Source organism: Mustela lutreola, chromosome 1 (assembly GCF_030435805.1).
Source record: "Mustela lutreola isolate mMusLut2 chromosome 1, mMusLut2.pri, whole genome shotgun sequence".
Taxonomy (NCBI): Eukaryota; Metazoa; Chordata; class Mammalia; order Carnivora; family Mustelidae; genus Mustela; species Mustela lutreola.
The window spans coordinates 288,830,125-288,855,337 of NC_081290.1; the positions used below are offsets into that span (position 1 = coordinate 288,830,125).

Consider the following 25,213-nt stretch of genomic DNA (forward strand, 5'->3'; position numbering starts at 1 on the left):
GTTTCTTTGTTTTGTGGGAACATTTATAAACCTTGGGCTCTCCCGATTCCTGACCCAAACCAAGCATAATCAGAAGCTATGTTCTACACTACGTCTGGGAGCAGAAGCACCTGGGAGGTCTCTGCCCTTGTCCGTCATTTGGGAATCTGGGATTTTCTCAGGTTCCTGGGTCACCAGGTTTCCCTGGAGCGTGTCTTTGTCTGTGACCCCATGACAAGTCCCGTTTCTGTTCTTCTTGGAGTTCATTGTTCTCCAGTGTCCATGGCCCCCCAGCCCTGCCCTTCCCCCGCTGCCGGGTTGTGGGTTCCTGGAGGAGTTCCCCTGCCTGCCCGTCACTGTCCCTGCTCCCTGCGCACCGGATGGCATCTCTCTGTCAGTCCTGAGTCTGAAAGGCTCGGGGGCTTCTCTTAGTTCTTCCTTATCCTAGTTTTCCCTTCTTTTTTCCAATTTTTTTATAGTAAAATACATATAACATAGAATTTACCACCTTAAGCATTTGTAAAAGATTTTATTTGTTTTTTTGAGAGAAAGCGTGAGTGGGAGAGAAGCAGGGGGAGCAGCAGAGGGAGAGAGAGAAGCAGGTCCCCACTGAGCAGGGACCCCGACGCTGGCTCGATCCCAGGACCCCGGGATCATGACCTGAGCTGAAGGCAGACGCTTCACCCCCTGAGCCGCCCAGGCGCCCCCCATCGTAACCAGTTTTAAGTGCACGTTCAGTGACATTCACGCTGCACTCACCCATCTCTACTGTCCATCTCCTCAACTCTTCATTTTGCAAAACTGAGACTCTGTCCCCCTGAGACACCGAGCCCATCCCTCCCCCGGCCCCGGCGCCCTCCGGCCACGGTCCGTCCCCGTGAATGTGTCTGCTCAATAGATCTCGTAGGAGTCGCACAGCCAGGTTGTGTCCTCTGTGTCTGGCCCACTTTCACTCAGTGTCATGTACTCACATTTCCTCCACGTTGTAGCAGGCGTCAGGATTCCCTTCCTTGGCGCGGCTGAGTGACGGTCCCGTGAGGGCTGGACCACACTCGGCTCACCCTGTCTCCCGAGGACAGACCACGGGGTTGTGTCCGACCCTTTGTGGCTGGGAACGTGGCTCTTCGAGACCCGGCTTTCAGTCCTCCCAGGGACATGGCCGGAAGCGGGGCCGCCGGGGCCTACGGTGATTCCGTCTGTAACTTTCTGAGCAGCCACCACGCTGTTCCATGGAGGCTGCCCCGGTGGACGTCCCCGCCGACCCCGCACGGCGTCCCCGTGTCCCCACCGCCTCACTCACACGTGCCACTTTGTGTTTCTTGAAGAGCAGGTGTCCCACGGCGTGTGAGGTGCCCGGGTTTTCCCCCTTAAGGAACCAGAGAGGCTCCGGGGCCTCCTGCTCGGCTCCCAGCATTTTCTGGCCGCCCTGGACACGGTGAAACTCCAGTCCCCTCGTAAGGGATGCCTCTTGGGTGTTGTTCCTGCCCCTCCTTCCAAGCACTCGAAGATCCAGGAGAAGAGTGGGCAGGTGGTCGAAGCTCTGAATCGGGGGCTGCAGGGGACCCTTGTCTGTCCCCCTGCCCACGGAAACTTCTTAAGAATTTCTTAGCGGCTCTGCTCGTCCCTCTGGCCTCTGTCTGGGGCACTTTGGCCACTGAACCCCCGACAGGCACAAGAGCTGCCCTGGGGCTCTTCTCCCCTGGAGTTTAGTGAGTTTTTATTTTCTTGTGTCCCCGCCTCTTTGGCGGGTTCCCCACAACATCTCTGCTCTTGTAGTTTGAGTCATTTTAGTTGATGAGAGTGACGGTCTTTCATGCCGTCCTCCATCCGAATGAGTGTCACCTCCAGCCTCTCTCGGGGAAATGATATCACAGAGAAAGAATACGGACATCCGAAAAAAGACAACTATCGAAAACACAGCATTTGCTACCAAAGAAGAGAAAAAAGCAACTGACCCCCACCCCCACCCCGGAGACGTGTAGCGCAGATGAGGCACGGTCCCTGCTGGTCGCCGTCGGGCTGGAGTCGTTGGCGACCGTGCCTGACTGACCGCCTGACCGGCCCAGGACTGATTTCTTTAAAGAGGAATTGATTCTTAAAGGGTCAGTGTATGGATGGAGCCCCGAGGTGAGACACGGAACGGGAAGGAGTATCCAGACAAAGCAGTCTTCACCTCATTCATAAGAACACAAGCGACCCAGCGGAGAACGGACGAAATATTGACACAGACACGGCCCCGGAGAGGACGTGTGCATGGATAACGCCCCGGGAAGGAGGCCGGACCGCGCTGGCCTTTTTGGAATTGAAAACGGAAGCAAGACACCGTCTCGCACCCAGCAGCGCGGCCGTGGTCCGGGAGACGGGCAGGAGCAGGTGCGGGCAGCTCGCGGAGACAGGCCGGGCCGCACGCCGCTGGCTGGAGTGTCCGTGGGGCAGCCGACGTGGACGACGAGTTTTATGAATTCTCGAAGAGTCAAACATGCATTTACTGTGAGACTCACGCGTTCCAGAGCGAGGAACCTTCCCAGAAGGAAACACACAACCACACCAGGGTCTGCGCACGAGCGTTCACTAACCAAAGAGCCCAAGAGCAGGAGCGACGCAACCGTCGCCTGTCGCCCGCGGGGGAACAGGTTGTCCCGTCCCCACACAGCAGCAAGCCCCGCGGGCCGTGGGGAGCGCGGCAGCAGGCCGGCACCGCAGACCCCCGGTTCGTCAAAGGAAGCTGGACGCAGTGAGCACCTAACGTCCTGCTTCCGGAAATCGCCCCCGGGGGGCGGCTGCCCAGACCCGGGGGGTCTCTCACTGTCCTGGGCCGGTGGCGGGAAGAGGAGCCAAGCACACGAGCGTCCGGGATCTCACGGCGGGGAGGAGACGGTCCCCAGACTGAACCGTGGGGACACTTCGCCACCTTCGCCCATATAATCAATGTCACTGATTTGTGCACGACGTTGTTCCGGAATGCCGGCACTGAGTGTGCCGTGACGTGGGCAGCTGGAAGCAGAGAGAGCCAGTGCCATCGCCGCTGCCTGCCTGGAGGCGCGTCCGGCCGCAGCTGCGGAAAGGGGTCCGCAGGGCCCGGGGTCGGCGCTGAGCTGTGGAGGCAGAACCTGTGCTGCGAGAGGTTAGGACAGCTGGGAGGCGTGGGGACGCAGCCCGCGGGAAGCTCGGAGACCTTCCGAGACGAAGAAGACGCTCGAGGGAGAGAAGTGCCTGGGATTCCGCGGACGCGAGACGCTGCAGAAGCGACGTCTCCCCGGTGTCGGACTCCGATAGGTTTTGCGGGCCGACAGGCACGAGGAGAGCGTCCGGGCCAGCCAGTAGCTCCCCTTGGGGCTGAGCGGGATGGCGAGTGTCGCGAGTCCAGGCGCATTAACGAACCACACCAGACTCGGGGGATCTGTCGAAGCAGGATCTCACTTTATTGAGCGGGGTTGCAGCTCATATTGGGTAGGGGATGGGAAATGAGGTCAGCGGGGAGAGAGCCTATGGGGTTTGGTTACGTAGTCAGTAACTGGGTAGGGTGTGTTGGGCGAGAGGAGGAAATATCAGAGATATGCGGAACTGAAACCGCCACGTTGGCGCCAATACTGCCACGGTGGCGCCTTTTCTAGCCGGAAGAGAAGGCAGGCCAGCGCCATCTTTGCTGTGCCCAACACCCGGGACAGCAGGGGTGGCGGGCACTGCCCAGAGGGGACACAAGGGAGCTTGTCCCCTACAGAGAGAGTGACCCCTCCCTGCCTCACAGACTAACCTTTAAGGGCAAAGGCCATGTGGTTGGGCCTGGTCACTCACAGGCGGCCAATGAGACTGTAACACAGAGAAAGCTGCACAGTCATGCTAGGTCACACACGGGGGCCAATTGAACTACAATTTACCCTAGTAGACATTTGCACTGGCCTATCACCTTGGTCCGAACTGGCACCCAAAAGGAGGGACCCACACTCCTTGGTAGCTAGGGAGACAGTATGCGCCCCCATGACTGGATACCTCCACCTGGCCTGACACACCCTTGTGTTTGGGCTTTGTTACCTGGGACTGGTTTCCCGGGCTTGCTTTTAAGTAAGTCCCTGATGGGGGGCAGGGTCAGTTTTCGTTCTACTGCGTAAACTACAAAATCACTGTTTAACCCAAGATGAAATCCCTCTGGCTAAATAGGCCCTTATAGGAAGAGTGAACGGAAAAAGTCCTCTCGTCGGCGTAGAGGGAGATCCCGCCGAGCCGAGGTGGGATTCAGCGTCTGTGTTTGTCGGAGTGGTGGACACGGCTCCTTCCGCAGGAGACGACCGTCCTCAGAAGGGATCCAGCGTGTGATTTCTGTGCCCACCCAGGCCCCAGCGCACGAGTCAAGTCCACAGAGAGGCAAGTGAGGCGAAAGCAACCTGTGCTCCCGACGTGTTCTGTAGGACGAAAGGCGAAGCGGAGCGCATCTGGGGCCGGAGACAGTGTGGCTCAGCGCAGGGGCACGAGCTCTCTGTCTCTGGGCTCCGGGTCCCGGATGCCACAGCTTTGGTTCAGCCCAGGGACGAACACAAGGGGAGCTCCTCAACCTGATACAGGGCAGCGACCGGACCCACCGCTGACACCACACTTCATGGACTTGCATACTGAAAACTGCGAAACACCATTGAGAGACATCGAAGACCAAGGTAAGCAGAAAGGCACCCGCATCCACATACCGGGAGATGTAACATTGTTGAAACGACAATCTTCCTCAACCGGATTGGCGGACCGAACGCAACCCCTACCAAAATCCCAGTTGCTTTTTGCAGAAACTGACAATCTGATCCTACAACTGATGAAAATTCAAGGAATCTCAGATAATCAAAACAGTCCTGGAAAAAAAAAAGGTGGGGAGGTCATCGCTCCCAGTTTCGAAGTGTGCTTCAGGGTGGCGCTAGCTGGGGTGCTGCGTTGCTGCCCTGAGGACAGATGCACGGACCAGTGCAATGGCACTGAGAGTGCAGAGATGGTGAGTTACGTCCCACGGATCGTCCACAAACGTCCCAGAACACTCCGTGGAGCTTCTTGTTCACAGATGGCACTGACACGACGAGACACCCACCGTCACGGGGAGGAAGTTGGATCTTCACCTCCCATCCTGTATAAAAGCAGCAACAACCACAACAAACCCTCTACCTGGATCAAGTACTTAATCATAAAAGTTGAAACTATACACCACAGGGGCCCCTGGGGGCTCCGTCACTTAAGCCTCTGCCTTTAGCTCAGGTCATGATCTCTGGGTCCTGGAATCGAGCCCCAAGTCAGGCTCCCTGCTCAGTGGGGAGCTTGCTTCTCTCTCTCCCTCCCTCTGCTCATGCTTTCTCTCTCTCTCTCTCTCTCTCTCTCTCTCTCTCTCAAATAAATAAATAAATAAAATTTTTAAAAACTATAAACCACAAGACTCTCAGAAGAAAACATGAACTAGGTCCTTGTGACCTTAGATCAGGCAATGGCTCTGAGATGTGACATCAAAAGCACAAGAAAAAAAAATCAGATAAATTTGACTCCATCAAAATTTAAAATCTTGTGATTCAAAGAACACTGTCAAAAAAATGAAAAGACAGCCTACAGAGGGGAGAAAATATTTGCAAATCACACATTTCTCAACTGGCTTATATTTAGAATACACAAAACTCTTACTACTCTAAAAACCTGTTTTTAAGACAAATAATCCAATTAAAAATTTAGTAAAGGTTTTGAATAGGCATTTTTCCAGGAAGACACACAAATAGATAATAAGCCAATAAAAAATGCTGAACATTATTAGGAAGCAGGGATGTGCCGGTCAGAACCCAGGGAGGTCCCACTCACACTGCCTTGGACGGCAATGATCAAAAAGTCAGAAATAGCGAATGTTGGTGAGGGTGCGGAGAAACTGGAACTCTTGCGGCAGCTCCGCAAATGTTACACAGAGTTACCATAGGACTCAGAAGTTCCACTGCTAGACATCCCCAAGAGATCTGAAAACCGAAGTCACGCAAAAACTCGCGCAGTAATGTTCATAGCGGCACGGCTCCCAGCTGCCACAAAGCGGAAATGCCCACATGCCTACCAACGGAGGCGTGGATCAACAGAATGGGGTATAGCCCACGACGGAATGTTACTTAGCCCTAAAGAGCTACAAAGTTCTGATCCATGCTATGACATAAACTCAAAGAAACTACGCCGAGGGAAAGAAGACAGACACAAAAGGCCACATATAACCCCATTTATGTGAAATGTCCAAAGTAGGTGAATCCACAAAGCCAGGAAGAAGGTTAGCATTCTGGGGGGACTGGGTGGGAATGGAGGAGTGGAGGCTACCTGCTAACATTCGGGGTTTCTTTGGGGGTGATGAAAATGTCTGGAAGGAGATGGGAGTAGTAGCTGTATTACTTTGTGAATCTACTAAAAACCACTGAATCGTATACACTAAACGGTTATTTTGTCATATATGAATTATATCTCAATTTTAAAATCCATGTCCTATGACTTTGTTTTGGAATAACCCGTATAGTAAACATACCAAATCACCCCGCGGTTTCCACGGAAGGTGTGTAGTTAAGTCGCTGACTTCAGACTTTGAAGGTAAAAATTGTAAGTAACCGTAAGTAAATTTAAAGGCAGTACTGACATATTTAGAATAAGTTGGTGTTTACTATATTCAAAGGCTATATTTATCTGGCCCATATACATTACACAGTAAAAGAGTCTTCGATTTTTAGGGGATTTTAAAGTGTCTTACAGAGGGAAACCCCTTCAGTTGGGCATGTAGGGAGTTTGGAAGGGGTCACTTTCAACCTCACAAGAAAACGTTGACCTGAAAACCAACACCCTGCGACAGACCCACCGGAGAACAGAGGTCCCTGGGCACACGGCTGCCACTAGTACCTGGAGAGACAGGGAATCACGACTTATGGAAGCAGAGACCCTGTGGGAACCAGTGCCACAGTGCTGACGTGTCCGAGAGCTATGAACTCCACGTGGACACAACCAAGATTCCCTCGTGCTTTTGGCCAGAGAGGATTGGAGTAGACACTTTGAAACATGCCAGAGAACTCTGTTCTCCATGCGGTCTGCCCTCAGGATAAATCATTTTACCAAGCCTAACCTTGCTGGGGTTTTCTCAGAGCCCAAGGGACCTGGCGGGAGGGAAGGGCCCAGCTCCAGCCCCGGCCCTCACAACCAGCTGGCTGGGAGGAGGAGCAGCTCAGACACATGTGTAAAGGTCGCGGGCCTGCTCACTAAGAGACTCAGGACACTTCCCCCACACACACCTTATTAACACACCCCTACGGGCCTGTTTACCACAATTCCATCCACCTGGTACGTCACGTCTGGCTCTCAACACATAGTTACAAGGCAGACTAGAAGGCAAACAGCGTAGCGGGAAGACACAGAGCAAGCGCCCGAGTTGGACGCAGACATGGCCGGGATTTTGAAATGAACAGAAAAGGAGGCTGGTCGTGCTGCAAGGAGACAGGCAAGAGCAAGCGGGCAGACGTGAGCTCCAGGAGGAAATCCTGAGAAAGAATCAGAGAAAAGCTGAGATCAAGTATCCCGAGACAGAAATGAAAATCCTTGATGGGCTCCTCAGTAGACCAGACACAATGCGGAAAGATTCCATGAACCCAGAGGCAGGTCAGTGGAAACCTCCCAAACTGGGGGCCCCTGGAGGGCTCGGTCTGTGAAGCGTCTGCCTTCGGCTCAGGTCATGATCCGGGTCCTGGGCGCGAGCCTCCTGTCGGGCTCCCTGCTCAGCGGGGCGCCTGCGTCCCCCTCGCTCTCCCTCTGCCCTTCCCACCGTGCTCAACGGCTCGCTCGCTCGCACTCTGCTCTCCCTTCCAAATAAATAAATAAAAATCTTTAAGAAAGAAAGAGAGAAAGAAAGAAAAGGAGAGAGAGAGAAAGTTCCCAAACTGAAAGAGAAGAAAAACGTCTGGGGACACGGAACAGAACATCCAAGAGCTGTGGAATTTCAAGACCTCGAGCAATCGAAACGCGCTCGCACGTGTTCCACCTGGAGCGGGACGGCGGGGAGGCCGGACGGAGCCGCCAGACGCCACCCCTGCGAAGAGAGTCGCCCTAGACACACAGGTCGCTTTTGCCACCACAGGCTTCCCCACTATTTTCACTACGAACCCACTAGCAAAATGTTTGTTTCCAAACCCCATGACCTTGTGCTCTGCTGGTGGAAAGGTCTTAGATCCAGAGGGAGAAATGCTCCCCCCTGGGACACACAGCCCTTCCCCTGGACTGAAGCTTCAGGTGGCCAGTCTGCCACTTTGGGCCCCTCATGCCTCGGAGTCAACAGGCAGCCGGGAGGCTTTGTACTGACTGCAGTGACCGATCCTGATTCCCAGGAAAACTCCGGCCGCTGCCCACACTGGAAGTACGGGAGAGGAGACCGCGCCCAGCAACGGAACTCAGAGGACAACTATGTTAGCGCAGCTCCAGAAGGGCTGCAAATGGCCCAGGCTCTGCACCAGGTCCCAGCCAGAACCCCGGGTGCCACCTGCTCCGAATCCCCACAGGCCCCTGCTGCCCCCAGATGAGCAGGAGGGACACGGCCCTGCTCCCCACCGCCACGGTGGTTTCTGGCTTCCCCCGCTGCCCACACCCTGAGCCCACCCCTCCCACCTCTCACGTGCTGTTTAGGGTTCTGTCAAGACTGTTCAGGCTCCACACAGAGTCAAGAGCTGTGTCGGGGTGATGACCAATAGGGCCCTGAGGCTCTGCTTCTGTCTCCCGACAAAACCCGAGACAGGAGCCTTGTCAGGGGATGGAAGCCATGTGCTGGGGATGAGCGGAACACAACAGGGGTGCTCCGGAATACCAGAACGTGTGCAATATTAAATTCTAAAAAATACTTGGAATTTTTCTGCTGGAAAGTGGCACAAACAGGAACCAGGAAGTGACTGTGTGTCCAGCACCTCACCTGACCCTGAGCAGGTGTATAAAGGGCTCCCAGCCCAGAAGTCTCCACACCTGAGCACCTGTCCTCTGCACCTGCTCCTCTGACCTGATCCACCCTCAACCCACCAGAACCATGAGCTGCTGTGGCTGTTCCGGGGGCTGTGGCTCCAGCTGTGGGGGCTGTGGCTCCGGCTGTGGGGGCTGCGGCTCCAGCTGTGGGGGCTGCGGCTCCAGCTGTGGGGGCTGTGGCTCCGGCTGTGGGGGCTGCTGTGTGCCCGTCTGCTGCTGCAAGCCCGTGTGCTGCTGTGTGCCAGCCTGTTCCTGCTCCAGCTGTGGCTCCTGTGGGGGTTCCAAGGGGGGCTGTGGCTCGTGTGGGAGCTCCAAGGGGGGCTGTGGCTCCTGTGGCTGCTCCAAGGGGGGCTGTGGCTCCTGTGGGGGCTCCAAGGGTGGCTGTGGCTCCTGTGCGGGCTCCAAGGGGGGCTGTGGCTCCTGTGGCTGCTCCAAGGGGGGCTGTGGCTCCTGTGGGGGCTCCAAGGGTGGCTGTGGCTCTTGTGGGGGTTGCAAGGGGGGTTGTGGCTCTTGTGGAGGCTCCAAGGGTGGCTGTGGCTCCTGTGGCTGCTCCCAGTCCAGCTGCTGCAAACCCTGCTGCTCCCAGTCCAGCTGTTGCAAACCCTGTTGCTGCTCTTCAGGCTGTGGGTCATCCTGCTCCCAGTCCAGCTGCTGTGTCCCCTGCTGCTCCCAGTCCAGCTGCTGCAAGCCCTGCTGCTCCCAGTCCAGCTGCTGTGTCCCCTGCTGCTCCCAGTCGAGCTGCTGCAAACCCTGCTGCTCCCAGTGCAGCTGCTGTGTCCCCTGCTGCTCCCAATCCAGCTGCTGCAAGCCCTGCTGCTCCCAGTCCAGCTGTTGCAAACCCTGCTGCTCCCAGTCTAGCTGCTGTGTCCCCTGCTGCTCCCAGTCCAGCTGCTGTCTCCCCATTTGCTGTCAGCGCAAGATCTGATTGGTCAGCACACACCCCCGCTGGCTATAGATCCAGAGCCCTGGGCAGAACTCAGTACTCCATCTCAAACCCCTGAGTCACAGCCCTGGCCTGCTGTTTCCTGGAATCAGAAGCAGATGTGTTTGGGGCACGAACAGCCCACAACACCTGAGAGGGGCCTGTCTCCCTTGCCACCTGTCATCTTATCTGGGAAGGCTCTCAACAACTCCATCTCCCCGGTCACCACAACCTACCAGGACATTCTGATGACTTCTCCTACCCCAGCCCCAGCCCCTGGGCGTCTCCCTGAGGAAAGCGCCTGGTGCTCTCATCCCCCGCATGTTGCAGTATGAAAATTCTGAGATTCTTGACCTTGTTGGACCTTTAAATAAACGTATCCGTTCCCCACAAGTCTTAGCGATAGTGTGATTCTTTCCTTCCTGCTTCTGTCAGTCTCCCACTTCCAACCTCTCCCTGGAGTGATCCCCCCCTTTGGACTTTCTGGGTCCCAGCAGGGTACCCAGTAACCCCCTCTTCCAGGGAACACGGTGTGCTCAGCACCCCTGCACGCACCACACAAGCGTCTGGGGCCCAGGAAAGAACATGCCTGACACCTGCTCAGAGCCGCTCCGGACTGTGGTGCTGGAGGACAGCAAAGGCCCGACAGCCACGAGGGCAACCAGACAGCACAGGGAGATAGGGACCAGCCAAGGCAGGAGTTGGGACAAGCCAACACTCTGGCGAGGTTTGGGGGTAGAATTTTGGACTGGGGAGTTGAGGGGAAGACAAGGCTGCCCTCCTTGTTCCTGAGACAGGGAACCCAAAGTGACCTTCTCCATTGGTCTTAGACATCATTTTGCATAAATATCACAAGATAATATCAGTTGGTTTAATGGTTTGCTGTTTGTTCTAAAGGGATTTATATTTTCAAATCTTAATAAAACAAAATGGGAAATGCCACATTATCCATCTATCATGCCCTGAAATTGTTTGTGTCTTGGAGGCAAACAGACCATCTCCAGAAAAGCCATTCTCTAATCAGGGGGAGAGTGAGCTCTCCGCAAAGAAACCCATTTCTCCCAAGATCTGAAAGTCTGAAGCCCTCAGACACCAGATGTGTGTGTGGATGTGTGCGTGTGCGTGCGTGTGCAAGTATGTGTAAGTGTGTATGTGACAGTGTGTGCAGGCTTGTGCGTGCGTGCAGGGGTGTGTGTGCGAGTGCGTGCATGTGTGCAACCATGTGCGAGTGTGTGTGGGTGTGCCTATGTGGCAAGCGTGTGCATGTCCACGTGTGCAAGTGTGTAAGGTTGCAAGCGTGCCCTTTTTTCAAGAGCAGGAGCCGCCACTTCTATCATCAAAGTCTTGAGTGAACCTCTGCCCCACTCTGACCTTTATTTTCGGTACCGCGGTCTACTCTGGGCAAAGTAAAACCTTCCTGTCCCCCGGGGGACGTGGGGCTGGATGAAGAGCAGAGGAAGGCAGGGAAGGAAACCGACAGTGGTGCTTGTCAGTCCGCCTTTGTGGGCACCAACAGAGAAACATGTCCCTGCTCGGACCCGCCCTGGATTCAGACTGGGGCCGGGGCACCTTCAAGTGGCAGGGGCGGCGAGGGTCACCAGAAGCACCATGGGTGAGGGTGGCCACTTCTGACCCGGGAGAGGCCAGGACAAGATAACCCTAAGTCATGACGCTCACGTGGCTTGTGAGCGGGAAAGCGAAGCACCTCGCTGTACTTCTCTCTATTTTCCTGCGACTCTAAAACTGTTCTAAAAAGTCTGTTAAAACTAGGGGCGCCTGGGGGGCTCAGTCAGTTAAGCCTCTGCTTCCAGCTCAGGTCGTGATCTCGGGGACCTGGGTTCAAGCCCCACCTCGGGCTCCCTGCTCAGCGGGGAGTGTGCTTCTGCCTCTCCTCCCCACTCATACTCTCTCTCACTTGCTTTGCTCGCTCACGTAAATAAATAAATAAATAGTTTTAAAAAATAATATATGGACTGATAAATCCAGGGTGAGAGGATCATTTGCCCCTTGGCTAGGCCTGTTTGGCTGTTAATGCAACATAAAATCACATGTAGCACGTGTGGCAGCCGCACCACACAGAGCCCCACCTTGAGTGTGCACAGAGCTCAACCACCCCAGGCATTTTTTCTACTAGCCAGGTCACCCCCTCTGTGATCTTGCAATGGTTTGGGATGAGAGAGCAGGGTTGGTTGCATACAGTCCTGTCACATCTTTTCCTACAATTCTATTTTTAACAAGTGGATTTGCACAGGAACATTGGAATGCAGTAGTTGGGGGATTTGGAGCAATGGGTGATATTTGTTTCCAGAATGATCCCGTGTGTGATTGCTGCGATGTTACGGTGCAAGAGTCAAGAGCAGCAACCACAGTGGAAACAGACCCTGAGATGCAGAGTTGGTGGCGTGCCCGCACGGCGCCCCGACCCGTGGGCAATGCTGGCGAAGGCCGTGCTCAGGCCTGAACGTGAGGGTGCAGAGCAGTGACAGTAATGAGAGAAGCTCCAGGACTGTGCAGGTGGAGTGAGCAAGAGTCCCGGGAGGGTCCGTCTGCAAACCAGGAAGGGGCCAGATGCTGCCTGTCATGTTACCAGGAGTCTGGGAAGCTGGAGTGAGCAAGGGTAGCCAGTCAAATAGGGTCAGGCCAAGGGGGTGCCCCTGGCATCACAGTTGTAATACACGCGCTCAAGCACAAGGGTTAGGGTCAGGGTTAGGGCGTCCGCCATCTCCTGGACTGGGTGGCAGAGGACCAAACTGCACAAAGTGCAGTTGGAAGGCTGGCTTGCCAGGACTTCCCGGGCACACGGTAGAGCCTGCACTGGCAAGCCTCTTTTGTGACGAGCCAGGTGGGACATGCCACAGGCTTCACAAGTCAGCAGGCCACTGAGGTGAGAACCAGCCACAGACTATGTAAATGAACAGGCAAGGCTGTTCTCCAGTAAACTTCACAGATGAAAATGGAAGGCTGTACTGCCAGCCCCCGCCCTAAGGGAAGGGGTCCAGGGGTCCAGGGAGAGGAGGACATTTCTCAGGGTCGATTAGGGATGACTTGTCTGCTCCTCTCCCCCACAAAACACTATCTGGTGAGGTCAGGAGGCCGAGTCCCTGTTGAGGGATGAAGAAATGTGTTAGTGAGGAGAGTCTCGGCATCCTTGCAAAGTTCTTTGTGGCTGTCCTCTTCTGGCCAGAGATATTTACCGTGGGGGTCGCCAAAGGCATCCCAGGCCCCCTCACGCCCTTGCGACTCCAGCTAGCCCTTAGCTGTCAGAGGCAAGTGCTCCACTCACCCCAGGAATCTGCAGGCAGGGACCGATGAGACCGAGTGTGCTTTGACCACAGGCATTTATAGCAGGAGCAGCTGATTGGGGCTGGACAGCCCACTGAGCTGCTACTTGATCTAAATTAGCAGGAAAACTCTAGGTCCAGTGGCAAAAACACCACCCAAAGCACCATGATGGAGATTTTCAGCCTCTGGCCGCGTTCCTAAACCTGAGTCACATCACAGGTCTGGAGCCCACTGATCAGCAGCAAGGCCAGATCCCCCTGCAGGAGGGCCCTGCAGACAGCGACATGCATGGCTGTTCTCCTCGGCCCCTCTGGAGGGGTCCACAGCCTGGCCAGAGAAAGGGCAAGAGGGTCACCAGATACCAGCCTTAAATCAGTGCTGGTCCTCGGGGACCCAAATACTATGGTGGTGCACTACTCAGAGTAAAGGCCCACGGAAGTCAGCAGAAGCATGTGTCGTGGCCTTGGGAAGCCTTAGAGTGGGTCTCGTGGGTCTGCGAACCATCCTGAGTCTGCGTGCCCACGGGGAATAGATAACAGGAAAACACTACTGACGGAATCTCCATACTGCTTTCCAGAACAAGAGTGTGGCAACAAGATGAAAGCCAGCAGAACTACCCCAATACGTGCACGCACACACACACATACATGCACACACGCACATGCACATGCACATGTGCACAAACGCAAAACCAAAGTCAGCATGGCTTCCCCAGGGGAATCCAGAGCTCAGAGCCTCCAGGACAGATCTGGAAGATGCAGGACCAATGATCCCAGCCCTCCCTCATGGGCCTCTCCTGTCTGACCCGTACAAAATCCGGATGGGTCTCAGACAAAGGCTGTGGGTTATTTGAACAAGTGTGTGGTGATGTCACTCACAGCTGCTTTTCTGGGCAGTACTGACCTGGCAGAGGTCTTCTCCTCCAGTCCCCACAGCGGAGATCATCAGGGCAGTAACACACTCCTGCTGTTTCCCTCAACACGAGACCACGCCTCCACCCTGATGTTCTCCATGACTGCTTCGATGGTCCACATGTCCAGGAACATGGCACTGCACTGCTCCATGATGGAACCATGTCAGCTGACTCAGCAGAAACACTTCACCCCCCCAGGAGAAGCCCCACAGCCCCACAGTGGGACACAGGCATACTCGAGGACAGGCGCAGACCCTGTAACACGGGTGTGGCTCCTATGGATCCCATGGTTGAGGAAGCCTCAAAACATTCCTTCTGAAGCGGGGCAAGGTTGCTGTACCTTCTAAAACACACCATTTGCTGAGCCTTGTAGGATTTTCACATACATTTGGGCATGTCGAGTTCAACCATTAAGTAAACAACTTCCAGGTGTGAGCAGGCTCCCACCGACAGATTTTGCAGGAGAGCCAGGCTGTAACCCAACTGGCCGTTAGAGCCACGTGAGCACGTGCACCCACTGGCGCATGAGGGGTCCGTGGTGGGCAAACACTTTCTGGAGCCTGGCAGACCCCACGTAGCTGGTCCCCTATGCCAGAAGCAAGCCCAAGTTTTTACCCCCACCTCCAGCCACAGAGTGAAGGCACAGGGCTCAGCACAAGGGTGGGTGGGGCACTCCATGGTGTGACAGGTCAACCCCCATGGGAGGAAGCCCCGTGTGGCTTCCATCTCTGTGTCAATAGCAGTCCTGCAGAAAGAATCAGGAATGACTGTTCAAAGAGGAAGACATCCCACAGAATGGGCCGCCTTGTCTACCTGCCTATGGGGAGGTCCTCTGAGGTGGGCGCCCTCCCCAGGGCACGTAGACGGGACGTGAGTGACTGCACACTCTGTGCCCATTTCTCACCACCGAGCTTCCAGTCGTGCAAATCTTCAGTGGCTTGTGATGGTGCAGCCATCCACCTCTGGTGCAGAGAGAGGCACAGGCCAGGCCCTGGGGTGTCTTCATCCATGGGGGCCATTGGGAAATCTGCTCGAGGCCCCACATGGAGGGCAGAAGCTAACCTGGAAGTCCTCCCGTGCGAGCCACAGTCCAAAGGGACAGCAGAGGGGGCCCAGGAGATGTCTGCAGTGTGGGTCAGAGGGAATGAGGGGAGCCACCAGCCAGCGTGCAGGACAGAAAGCACACCTTGGGATTCACGGGCACACGTTATTGAACAGGGACAGCTCACATTCACCAGGACAAGGGCTCGGATAATTCTTATCTGGTTGGTGAAGAACCTGTACTTCAGGAGCTCAACAGCGCACCGGACGTGAGATGACAGACCATGAGATCTGTCTGTTTTTAAAGAATTCCACGGGATCAACCAAGATCTTAGTGGTCTTGGGCCTGGGGTTATGGGTGATTTGTTTCCTTCTTGAATTCTCTACTTGTATTTAACTAAGACCGCATTGTTCTTTCAGTACAATACGTAACACAGTCTTGGTTTCAAGTGTGCGGCATAACGGGTCTGTGTTTGTACCTGTTGTGATGTGATCGTAGCATGACCAACACCCATCACCACTCACGGTCACAGGGCTGTTTCTCATGGTGGGAGCGTTCAAGAAGTCCTCTCAGCAGTGTTCAAATAGGCAGCACAGTCTTGCTGGGCACCTGGGCGGCTCCATGGGGTGGACATCCCATTCTTGGTTTGGCTCAGGTCATGATCTCAGGATGGTGGGACTGAACCCCATGTCGGGCTCCATGCTCAGCTGGGAGTCTGCTGGAGATTCCCCCACTCTCACTCTCTCTCTTTCTCCAAAACAAACCAAAAAACCAAACATGTGACACAGTTGGCTGTTGGCTGTTGACTCCGGTGGCCATGCTGTCCGCCACATGCACAGGACTTACCTATTTCACAACTGAAGTTGGTACCTTTTGCCCCTTCACCCATCTTGCCCACTCCCAAGCCCCACCTGGGCAACCACCAGTCTCTTCGCTGTGTCTGTGGACTTGTTCTTGGAATGTTGTTGTTTTTAAGTCCCACATGTATGTGAGATCACACGGTGTTTTACTCCCACTCTCTCATTTCACTGAGCATGATGGTCACAGGGTCCATCCCTGATGCTGAAAATGGCAAGATATCCTTCTTTTCATGGCTGAGTAATATTCCGTTGTTGATGTACACCACATCCTCTCTACCCGTTCATCTTCAGCAGACACAGGCTGCTTCCATATCTTCGCTGTTGTCAATAGTGCTACAATGGACATGGGGGTGCAGGGATCTTTTCAAGTTAGTGTTTTCATTTCATTTGGATAAAGACCCAGAAGTGGAATTACTGGATCATATGGTAATTCTATTCTTAATTTTTTGAGGAACCTCCATACTCTTTTCCACAGAGGCTGCACCAACTTCCATTGCCACCAATAGGACACGAGGGTTCCCTTTCTCTGCATCCTTACCAACACCTGCTGTTTCTTATCTTTTTGATTCTAGGTATTCTGATAGGTGTGGGGTGATACCTGACTGTGGTTTTGATTTGTATTTCCCTGATGGTCAGCGATGTTGAACATCTTTTCATGTGTCTCTTGATAATTGTAGGTCTTCTTTGGAAAATTGCACATTTATGAATCAGATTGTTCTTTACTGAGTTGTATAAGTTCTTTATATATTTCAATATTAATCCCTTATCGGATAAGCAATTTGCAAATATTTTCTTCCATTCAGTATGTTTCATTTTCATTTTGTGGATGGTTTCCTTGGCTGTATAAAAGCTTTTCAGTTTGATACAATCCCACTTGTTTATTTTTGCTTCCGTTGCCTTTGCAAAGACCTCATTTTTATTTATTTACTTATTTTTAAAATAATGTCTACACCCAACATGGGGTTCCAACTCATGATCCCAAGATCAAGAGTTACTCTACTAACTGAGCCAGGCATGTGTCTCTGCAAAGATCTCATTTTTAAAAATGAAATATTAAAATTAAATATGGGAACAGTTTGGGTACCAAAAACTACAGCAAAGGTGAAAAAGAGCCCGGGATCCATCAGTTACATGTTGCTACAAGATAACTAGAAACATCATAAATCCTGGAATTGTTTCTTTTTACAGGAAATAAGCAAGATGAGGTCAAAGACAAATTTAGACACTTAGGAAGGCATCTGTTGGATGAAAGCCAACAGAGGGCCATGGATTCCTGAAGTACAAAAAAAGACATCACTCCAGAAAAATAGCACAAGCAGAAACAAGGAAGTGGCCGTGTGCCCAGCATCTCAGCTGACCCTGAGCAGGTGTATAAAGGGCTCCCAGCCCAGAAGGCTCCACACCTGAACACTGTCCTCTGCACCTGCTCCTTTGACCTGATCCACCCTCAACCCACAAGAACCATGAGCTGCTGTGGCTGTTCTGGGGGCTGTGGCTCCGGCTGTGGGGGCTGTGGCTCCAGCTGTGGGGGCTGTGGCTCCAGCTATGGGGGCTGTGGCTCCAGCTGCTGTGTGCCCGTGTGCTGCTGCAAGCCCGTGTGCTGCTGTGTGCCAGCCTGTTCCTGCTCCAGCTGTGGCTCCTGTGGGGGCTCCAAGGGAGGCTGTGGCTCCTGTGGGGGCTCCAAGGGGGGCTGTGGCTCCTGTGGGGGCTCCAAGGGGGGCTGTGGCTCCTGTGGCTGCTCCAAGGGGGGCTGTGGCTCCTGTGGCTGCTCCCAGTCCAGCTGCTGTAAGCCCTGCTGCTGCTCTTCAGGCTGTGGGTCATCCTGCTGTCAATCCAGCTGCTGTGTCCCCTGCTGCTCGCAGTCCAGCTGCTGCAAGCCTTGCTGCTCCCAGTCCAGCTGTTGCAAACCCTGCTGCTCCCAGTCCAGCTGCTGTGTCCCCTGCTGCTCCCAGTCCAGCTGCTGCAAACCCTGCTGCTCCCAGTCCAGCTGCTGCGTCCCCATTTGCTGCCAGTGCAAGATCTGAGGCTATGTCCATGGACCTCAAGTGACCCCCACAGATCTGGGATCTCTAGGAAATGACCAGCTCTCCATACCAAAGCCACTAATTGCAGATCTAAATCCATCTTTTCCAGAATTGGCAGCCCAAATCTCCAGTCCCAGTGGGGTTGCTCCCCAGATAATGAAAGAGAAGTGCATCTAGTCTTACCTTTTGTCCTACTCTAAATCCCCTGCCTCATTTGCCTTGGAGAAAAGTACTTTCCTCCCCCCTCAACAATTACAGTCCCCTCAAGACAGATCCGCAGAGTCATTACCCTCTGCGCCACACGTGGGACTTGGCTGAGCCTGGAAATACCACCAGGTCAGTGGCTGGAGTCCAGGCTTGGGAGGTGCGCCCTGTTCTCCCCTGCCCCACACGTCACCAGGCTCAGCTGTGCACCTCCTTCTGATTCCCCTGTGCTTCTTTCACCTAGGAAGGTCCAGAGTGGACCTTGTGACCTCACTAAATAAACACATTTCTAGCTCAAGCACTCTCTGTCTCCATGATGCCTCTTTAATAGATATTCCAGTGACAAATTAACAAACACCTGCGCATCGCCGATGAGAGTAGAAACAGGTGCAATTATTTTTTCTGAAGATGACTTGGTAATATTTACACCAATTTCACTATTGCTAGTATTATTTTACTTGCTTTGGGAACATTATTCAATGTAATTATCAAAGAGAATGAAATGCAAAATGTAACAATTGAAAAGAAAAAGCAAAATGATCATTATTTACAGATGGTTCCATTGTACAACTGGAAAAAAATAAAAACAAGTCAAATGAATAATACTCAAAATGGAAGTATTTGGATAGAGGGCCAGGCGTGTAATTAACATGTGATATTAATGTCTCTCTATTCGCATATAACAGACAGAAATATGATAAAAGGAAGCCCACCCTCTACATAGGAGGCTTGTAAGAAACACTTTTAAAAGAAAAGCTGCACTTCTGGTGCTAAAAACTGAAACTGTCCAGATGGCCACTAATAGCAGGAAAGAATGTTTATTTGTGACATAGTCACTCAGTGAGCCACTTCGTGTCAATGAGAACCCTACAGACACAGTGTTGAGAAAAGGAAGCCAGACAGGGCACCTGGGGCTCAATTGGTTAAATGTCTGCCTTCGGCTCAGGTCATGATCCCAGGGTCCTGGGGTTGAGCTCCGGATCGAGCTCCCTGCTCTGCGGGGAGTCTGCTTCTCCCTCTGCCCCACCACTCTCACTCACTCACTCTCTCCCTCATATATAAAATGTTAAAAACAAGAAGAAGCCAGACAAAGGGATATATATTTTATGACTACTTTTTTATGAAGCACACATGCGAAAACAACAACAAAAAACGCTTATCTATTTCACCAAAGGTCAGGATAGGGGTCCCTTTAGTGGGAAAGTGGCTGGGAGGGCGACACAGAGCGTTTCTATGGTCTGGTGATGAGCTATTTCTAAATCTGAGTACTGGTCACATGTGTATCCCATTGGTGGAAATTCAGCATGCTGCCTTACGTTCATTTTTCTCCATGAATTTGTATTTCAGTAAAATTTTTCATGAAAGTCTTTAAAAATCTATGTGAAGAAAGCTGGAATATACTGAGACACAAACAAAAGAATAGATAATTCTTATTTTAATAGGAAGTTTTAATATTTTAATCAAGTCAATTCTCCCTAAATTAATCTAGACATTTGATCTGAATAAATATACCAAGAAAGTATTTTAAGTAGCTTTGCTGGTTGTAACATTTATACAGAAAACAATAGCCATGAAAATGCTAAAAAGGAAGTGGGCCAGATATCAAAACTTACTACAGAGTATGATAATTCAAACAACCTAACATAAACACATGAAAATCCAGTAGATAAATATAAAAGAAAAGAGATACCAGAAACAGAACCAAACATGCATGAAATACCTACATGAAAAAGATAGCATTTTAAATTCATAAGAAAAAATATTGTTCCATATATGGTGTTAAAACAATTATGTAGGATCTAAGAAAATTAAAATTGGGTGATTACCTCACCTCTTAATCCAAAAATAAATTCCATACAGAGTATGGGATAAAGACATAAACAGAAGTAGAAATAAAAATAAAAATAATTAAAAGTAAATAGGAATTTTTTAAGTAACATTATAAGAGAATAGTTCTTTCTAAGCATGACACAAAATTCAGCAGTCCACTAAAGAAATGAGTGATAAAATTTGGTATAAAAGAAAAATAAACGAAAATACCTGCATGGCAAAAGGAAAAATTTCTAACAATGTCAACAGATAATTAACAAAGAACAATCTGATGTCTGAGGTGCTGGCATCTGTCTTGTCTGACACACAGAACTGACTAGAATAGTGGCTTTGTTTAGAAGCCACTCAAAAAAAAAAAAAAAAAGCCACTGCAAGCATACACGATCACATGACACATTAAAGCCACAGTTCCAGAGCAGATGCCAGAGGGTTCCAAAGATTACAGGCTTCTGAGAAACAGGGACAAAATGTTTAGAGATTTTGGGATGACTGAGAGCACACACACACAAACTCCAAGAAGACACACATCCTCAGAAAAGGTTTGAGAGGTTCCAGAACCTCTAGCTAGGCTAATCAGTGAATGTCACCCACTGTACAAAGCCAGTCAGTAAGACTGGGAGGGGCCGTTGTTTATTTAAATAACGAAGTCTCAATGACAACAATAAAAATGCAAATCATACAAAGAAACAGGGATACATGGGACAACCAAATGAATAAAATAAAACTCTAGAAACCAACCAACCCTAAAGAAATAAAGATTTATGAGCTGTCTGACAAAGAGTTTAAAATAAATGTCATAAAGAGGCTCAATGAGCTAAAAGAATGACAACTGAATGAAATCAGGAAAATAATGCAAGCACAAAATGAGAATATCAACAAAGAGAAAAAACATTTTTCAAAAAAAATAGAACAGAAATACTAGAGCTGAAAAATACAATAATGGAACTGAAAACATTTACTAGAGGGATTAAATGGAAAACTTGTGAGTTTGAAGACAGGTTGTTGAAATCAAATCCGAAAAGCATGAAGAAAAGTGAAGAGAGCCTACGGATGTGTGGGTCGTCATGAAGGAGACCGATATATGCATTGTGGGAGTCCCAACAGACGCTGCAGAAGACAAAGAGGCAGAGAGTTTATTTGAAGAAATAATGGACAAAAACTTCTAATCTGAGGAAATAAATGGATGTATAAATTCAAGAAGCTCAAAGAACTCCAGTCATATTAAATCCAAAAAGATTCACATTGAGATACATTACAAACTGTCATTTGCAATTTTTCCCTTAGAACATATTTCTTGAAGGCTATTTGCTAGGCAAATGGGTATATTCATTAAGTGCAGATAAATATATATTTTGAATTGCTGATTTGTTTTTGATAAGCAGTAACCCCACATAGTAAATATAACACACTCTATTGCCGCTGTGCAACTTATCACAAATTTAACGTCTTAAAATGACACCAATTTATTATCTTACAGTTCTGGGGATTGGAAGACTCACCAGGTCTAAATAAAGGAGTCAGCAAGTCTGAGTCTCCCCTGGAGGCTCAAGGGAAGAATCCATTTCCTTGCCTTTTCTAGTTCCTAGGAATCGCCTATGTTCCTTGGCTCATCCCCAACCCCTTCCATCTCTAAAGCACATCACTCCAGTCTCCAGTTTTGTGGTTATGTCTCCTTCTCTGGCTCTCAAAGGACCTTCATATAAAGATTCCCTCTCACAAAGACCTTGGTGATTCCACTGGGTACGCCAGGATTATCCAGCATAATCTCCCATCTCAAGACTGTTAATCACATCTGCACAGTCTCCTTTACCATGTGAGGTAACATATTCATAAGTCCCAGGGATTAGGACATCCTTGGGGGACTGGAATCCAAACCACCCAGGACATAGGATTTGCCCTGGGAATGGATTAGGAGTGAAGGGAAAGGAACAGAAGAATAAGCACTGCTAAAGATGAGTTTATAATACATAAAAATTAAAAAATAAACTTTCATGAGCTATCATGAGCTATCAATATTTTCATGAGCTATCAGTATTTACAATAAACAGAAGGATCAAGAACCTAAACTTATAAATTAGAAAAAAAGAATATGAAAAAAATGCTATAAGCACATATATCTAAAACTATTAAAAATGTAAATAACTGCATTTGTATAGAAAGAATAAACTTTAAAAATAGATTTATAGGAGTGTTCATAGAGAATTACCAATATGAAATGCAATGTCACTAAAATTAAAAATCCAACATCCCAGTTAAACAGAAAAGTACATACAGATACAGGAGAGTCATAGGAAAGGAAATCAATCGGGATGCAGTATGGAAAAATATTTGAATATGAAAAGACCCTTAAGACACATGAAGACTAGAATGAAAATGTTCAATATATATCTTATGTGAATTTTGGAAGAAGAGTACAGAGGCAGTAGATAAAATTCAATATTTGGACCCAATAATCATCCAAAATTAATAAAAGGATGAAGTTCATATTGGATCATCGCAAATCTAAAGCATGACAAATAAAAATATAAGTAAATCCAAACCTAGACCCATCATAGCAAAACCTCAGAACACAACAGTAAGTAAAAAAAAATCTTAAAAGGTATCAGAGAAAAAAATTAACTTATAATTCAACTGACAACAAACTTCTCAATGAAAGGGCAAGGAAGTAAAAAAAAAAGTCGGGAGGGTTCAAATACTAAGCAGGAAATTTTCAACCTAGAATTCTATACCCAGCTAAATTATCAGCCAATAATTAAGTATAAAATAAAGATACTTCCAGCAAAATTCAGACTGATGGAACTTACCCACCAGCAGACCTTTGCAGTAGTAACTTACTATGAATGTAATTCAGGAAGAAGGAAATTAAACCGAGAGGCGAGGAACAGGTTACTAAAGGAAACCATCACGTGAGAAGATATAAACCATGTTGGCTAAAAAAACAAACAGAACCTCTTACACGTTGGTGGGAATGCAAGCTGGTGCAGCCCCTGTGGAAAACAGTGTGGAGGTTCCTCAAAACGTTGAAAATAGAGCCACCCTATGATCCAGCAGTCACACTACTCGCTATTTAGTCAAAGGATACAAACATAGTGATTGGGGTCACATGCACCCCAATGTTTATGGCAGCAATGTCCACAATAGCCAAACCATGGGAAGATCCCAGACGTCCCCTGACAGATGAATGGATAAGTAAGATGCGAGATATATGTTACTCAGCCATCAAAAGAATGAGATCTTGCCATTTGTGTTGACACAGATGGAACTAGAGGGTATTACGCTAAGTGAAATAAGTCAGTCAGAGAAAAACAAATACTATATGATTTCACTCGTGTGTGGCATTTAAGAAACAAAACAAATGAACACAGGGAAAGGGAAGGAAAAATAAGATGAAAATTGAGAGGGAGGCAAACCATAAGAGACTCTTAACTCTAGGAAATAAACTCGGGGTTGCTGGAGGGGAGGGGGCGGGGGGAAGGGTAGCTGCGGGACAGGCATGAAGGAGGCACTAGACGGAATGAGTGCTGCGCGTTATATGCAACTGATAAATCACTACATTCTACCTCTGAAACTAGTTTTTAAGAAGTGAAAAATAAGGTGTGCCTGGGTGGCTCAGTGGGTTAAAGCCTCTGCCTTCGGCTCAGGTCATGATCCCAGGGTCCTGGGATCAAGCCCCACATCGGGCTCTCTGCTCCAAGGGGAGTCTGCTTCCTCCTCTCTCTGTCTGCCTCTCTGCCTACTACTTGTGATCTCTGTCTGTCAAATAAATAAATAAAATCTTTTAAAAATTAAAAAAAAAAATAAAAATAAAAAAATAAAAAAAGAAGTGAAAAATAAAAATCTTGCAAAATCAAAAAAGTGTACAAAAAGATTCTTCAGTGGGTAAGTGGGATCAATAAGCTTTAGACTCTACTTCAGACCTAGAATTGCTTTGCCTTTAGTAATGCTTTAACCTTCATTTATTCTCACTAAGTGGAGAAAGATCTGAAGTCATACAGTCTCTGATTTTAGAATCCTGATTTCCTGTGGTTTTTAGAAAACTGGTACCCATGTACTGAGTCATCCGTGCATATGCCACACAGATTCTTCTGTGTTTGTGTAGAGTAGGGGTTGAGTGTCATGACTTCTCCCCGATCTTTGCTCTCAACTGACTACCTTCCATCCTATTTCACAGAGAAAACGGAACCCTCAGAAAGGACCGCCGTAGCTTCGTGACCCACATCTACTTCCCATAGCTCCTGTGCCGGTCACCTGGCCCACCTCCTGGGATAGGTCATGAACAGTCCCTGCTCCAGCCTAAGGCCAGCCCCAGCCCAACTTGTCCCTTCTAGTCCATTCAAGGCGTCTCTCCAAGACTCTTCCCCACGCACCTGCATCACCTAGGGAAGCACTCCGTCATTATCATCCATAAAATAACTTGACCTGGGAAAGTTCTGGAGGCAGGTGGTGGTGGTAATGGTACAGCACAAATGCACTTAATACTACTGACTGTTGGCTTGAAAATGGAGAAGATGGCAAATTCTAAGTTTTGTGTTTCATTGTTTTCACATTTTAAAAAACGGTGTTATTTTTCACATCTTAAACTCTTGAATCCACTTCTCTCTCAAACTATTGTCCTACTTCCCTACTCACTTACCAGGACGGCCTTTGAAAGACTGAGGTTCACCGTCTCTTCTCTCCTCACTCCCACACTTCCTCTCGGGAAACATCGTCTTAAAAGTCTACTTTATCTAACACTAAAGCAAAAATATGCTCTGGTCTTTTGGGTTAATATCTTCCTTCTGTATATTTTCCTGTTTATTTTCAACATTCCTGTGCCATTACATTTTGTAACTGTTCTCTTAACAGATTTTTAAAACCCTGAAGATTTGTCTTGGACATGATGAGATCGATTCTTTTTCACTGGGATCGTGGATATGCCTGGCTGGGATTCTTCTCTCTTTGATGCTTCCCACTCACCACGTTTTTTCCTTGCCCTGCCTTTCTTTAATGTCCTCAATTGTATTAATCTAATTTCTCCTTCTTTCTTTCCACCCCCACTGAAAACTCCAGGATTTTTAAGAAAGTGTGTGATTTATTTCTGTTGATTCGGGCATGGGTTTCAGTTGTGTGTCAGGAGAAATGTTTCTGGGTGATTAGAGACAAGAGGTCGAGCACCCACAGCATTGCCTTCCCAAACATGGGAGCCTGAGC

General features: G+C 49.8%; 2 protein-coding genes across 2 annotated transcripts; both read right to left on the reverse strand.

Annotated features, from left to right (window-relative positions):
- Nucleotides 1–8,255: 8,255 nt before the first annotated feature.
- LOC131812776 (uncharacterized protein C2orf16-like) lies at nt 8,256–14,214 on the reverse strand. The gene is made up of 5 exons (XM_059142712.1): nt 14,149–14,214; nt 13,383–13,477; nt 9,523–9,759; nt 8,984–9,312; nt 8,256–8,347 (listed from the first exon to the last, which is right to left on the reverse strand). Exons 1-5 carry the CDS (start codon nt 14,212–14,214, stop codon nt 8,256–8,258), a joined length of 819 nt encoding a protein of 272 aa, XP_058998695.1.
- Nucleotides 14,215–14,553: 339 nt separating this feature from the next.
- On the reverse strand, nt 14,554–18,089 carry LOC131812839 (foot protein 1 variant 1-like). Its single transcript, XM_059142819.1, is given in 5 exon segments — nt 14,554–14,649; nt 15,126–15,186; nt 17,324–17,350; nt 17,352–17,398; nt 17,400–18,089. Coding segments are annotated over 5 exon segments (921 nt in total).
- Nucleotides 18,090–25,213: the final 7,124 nt, after the last annotated feature.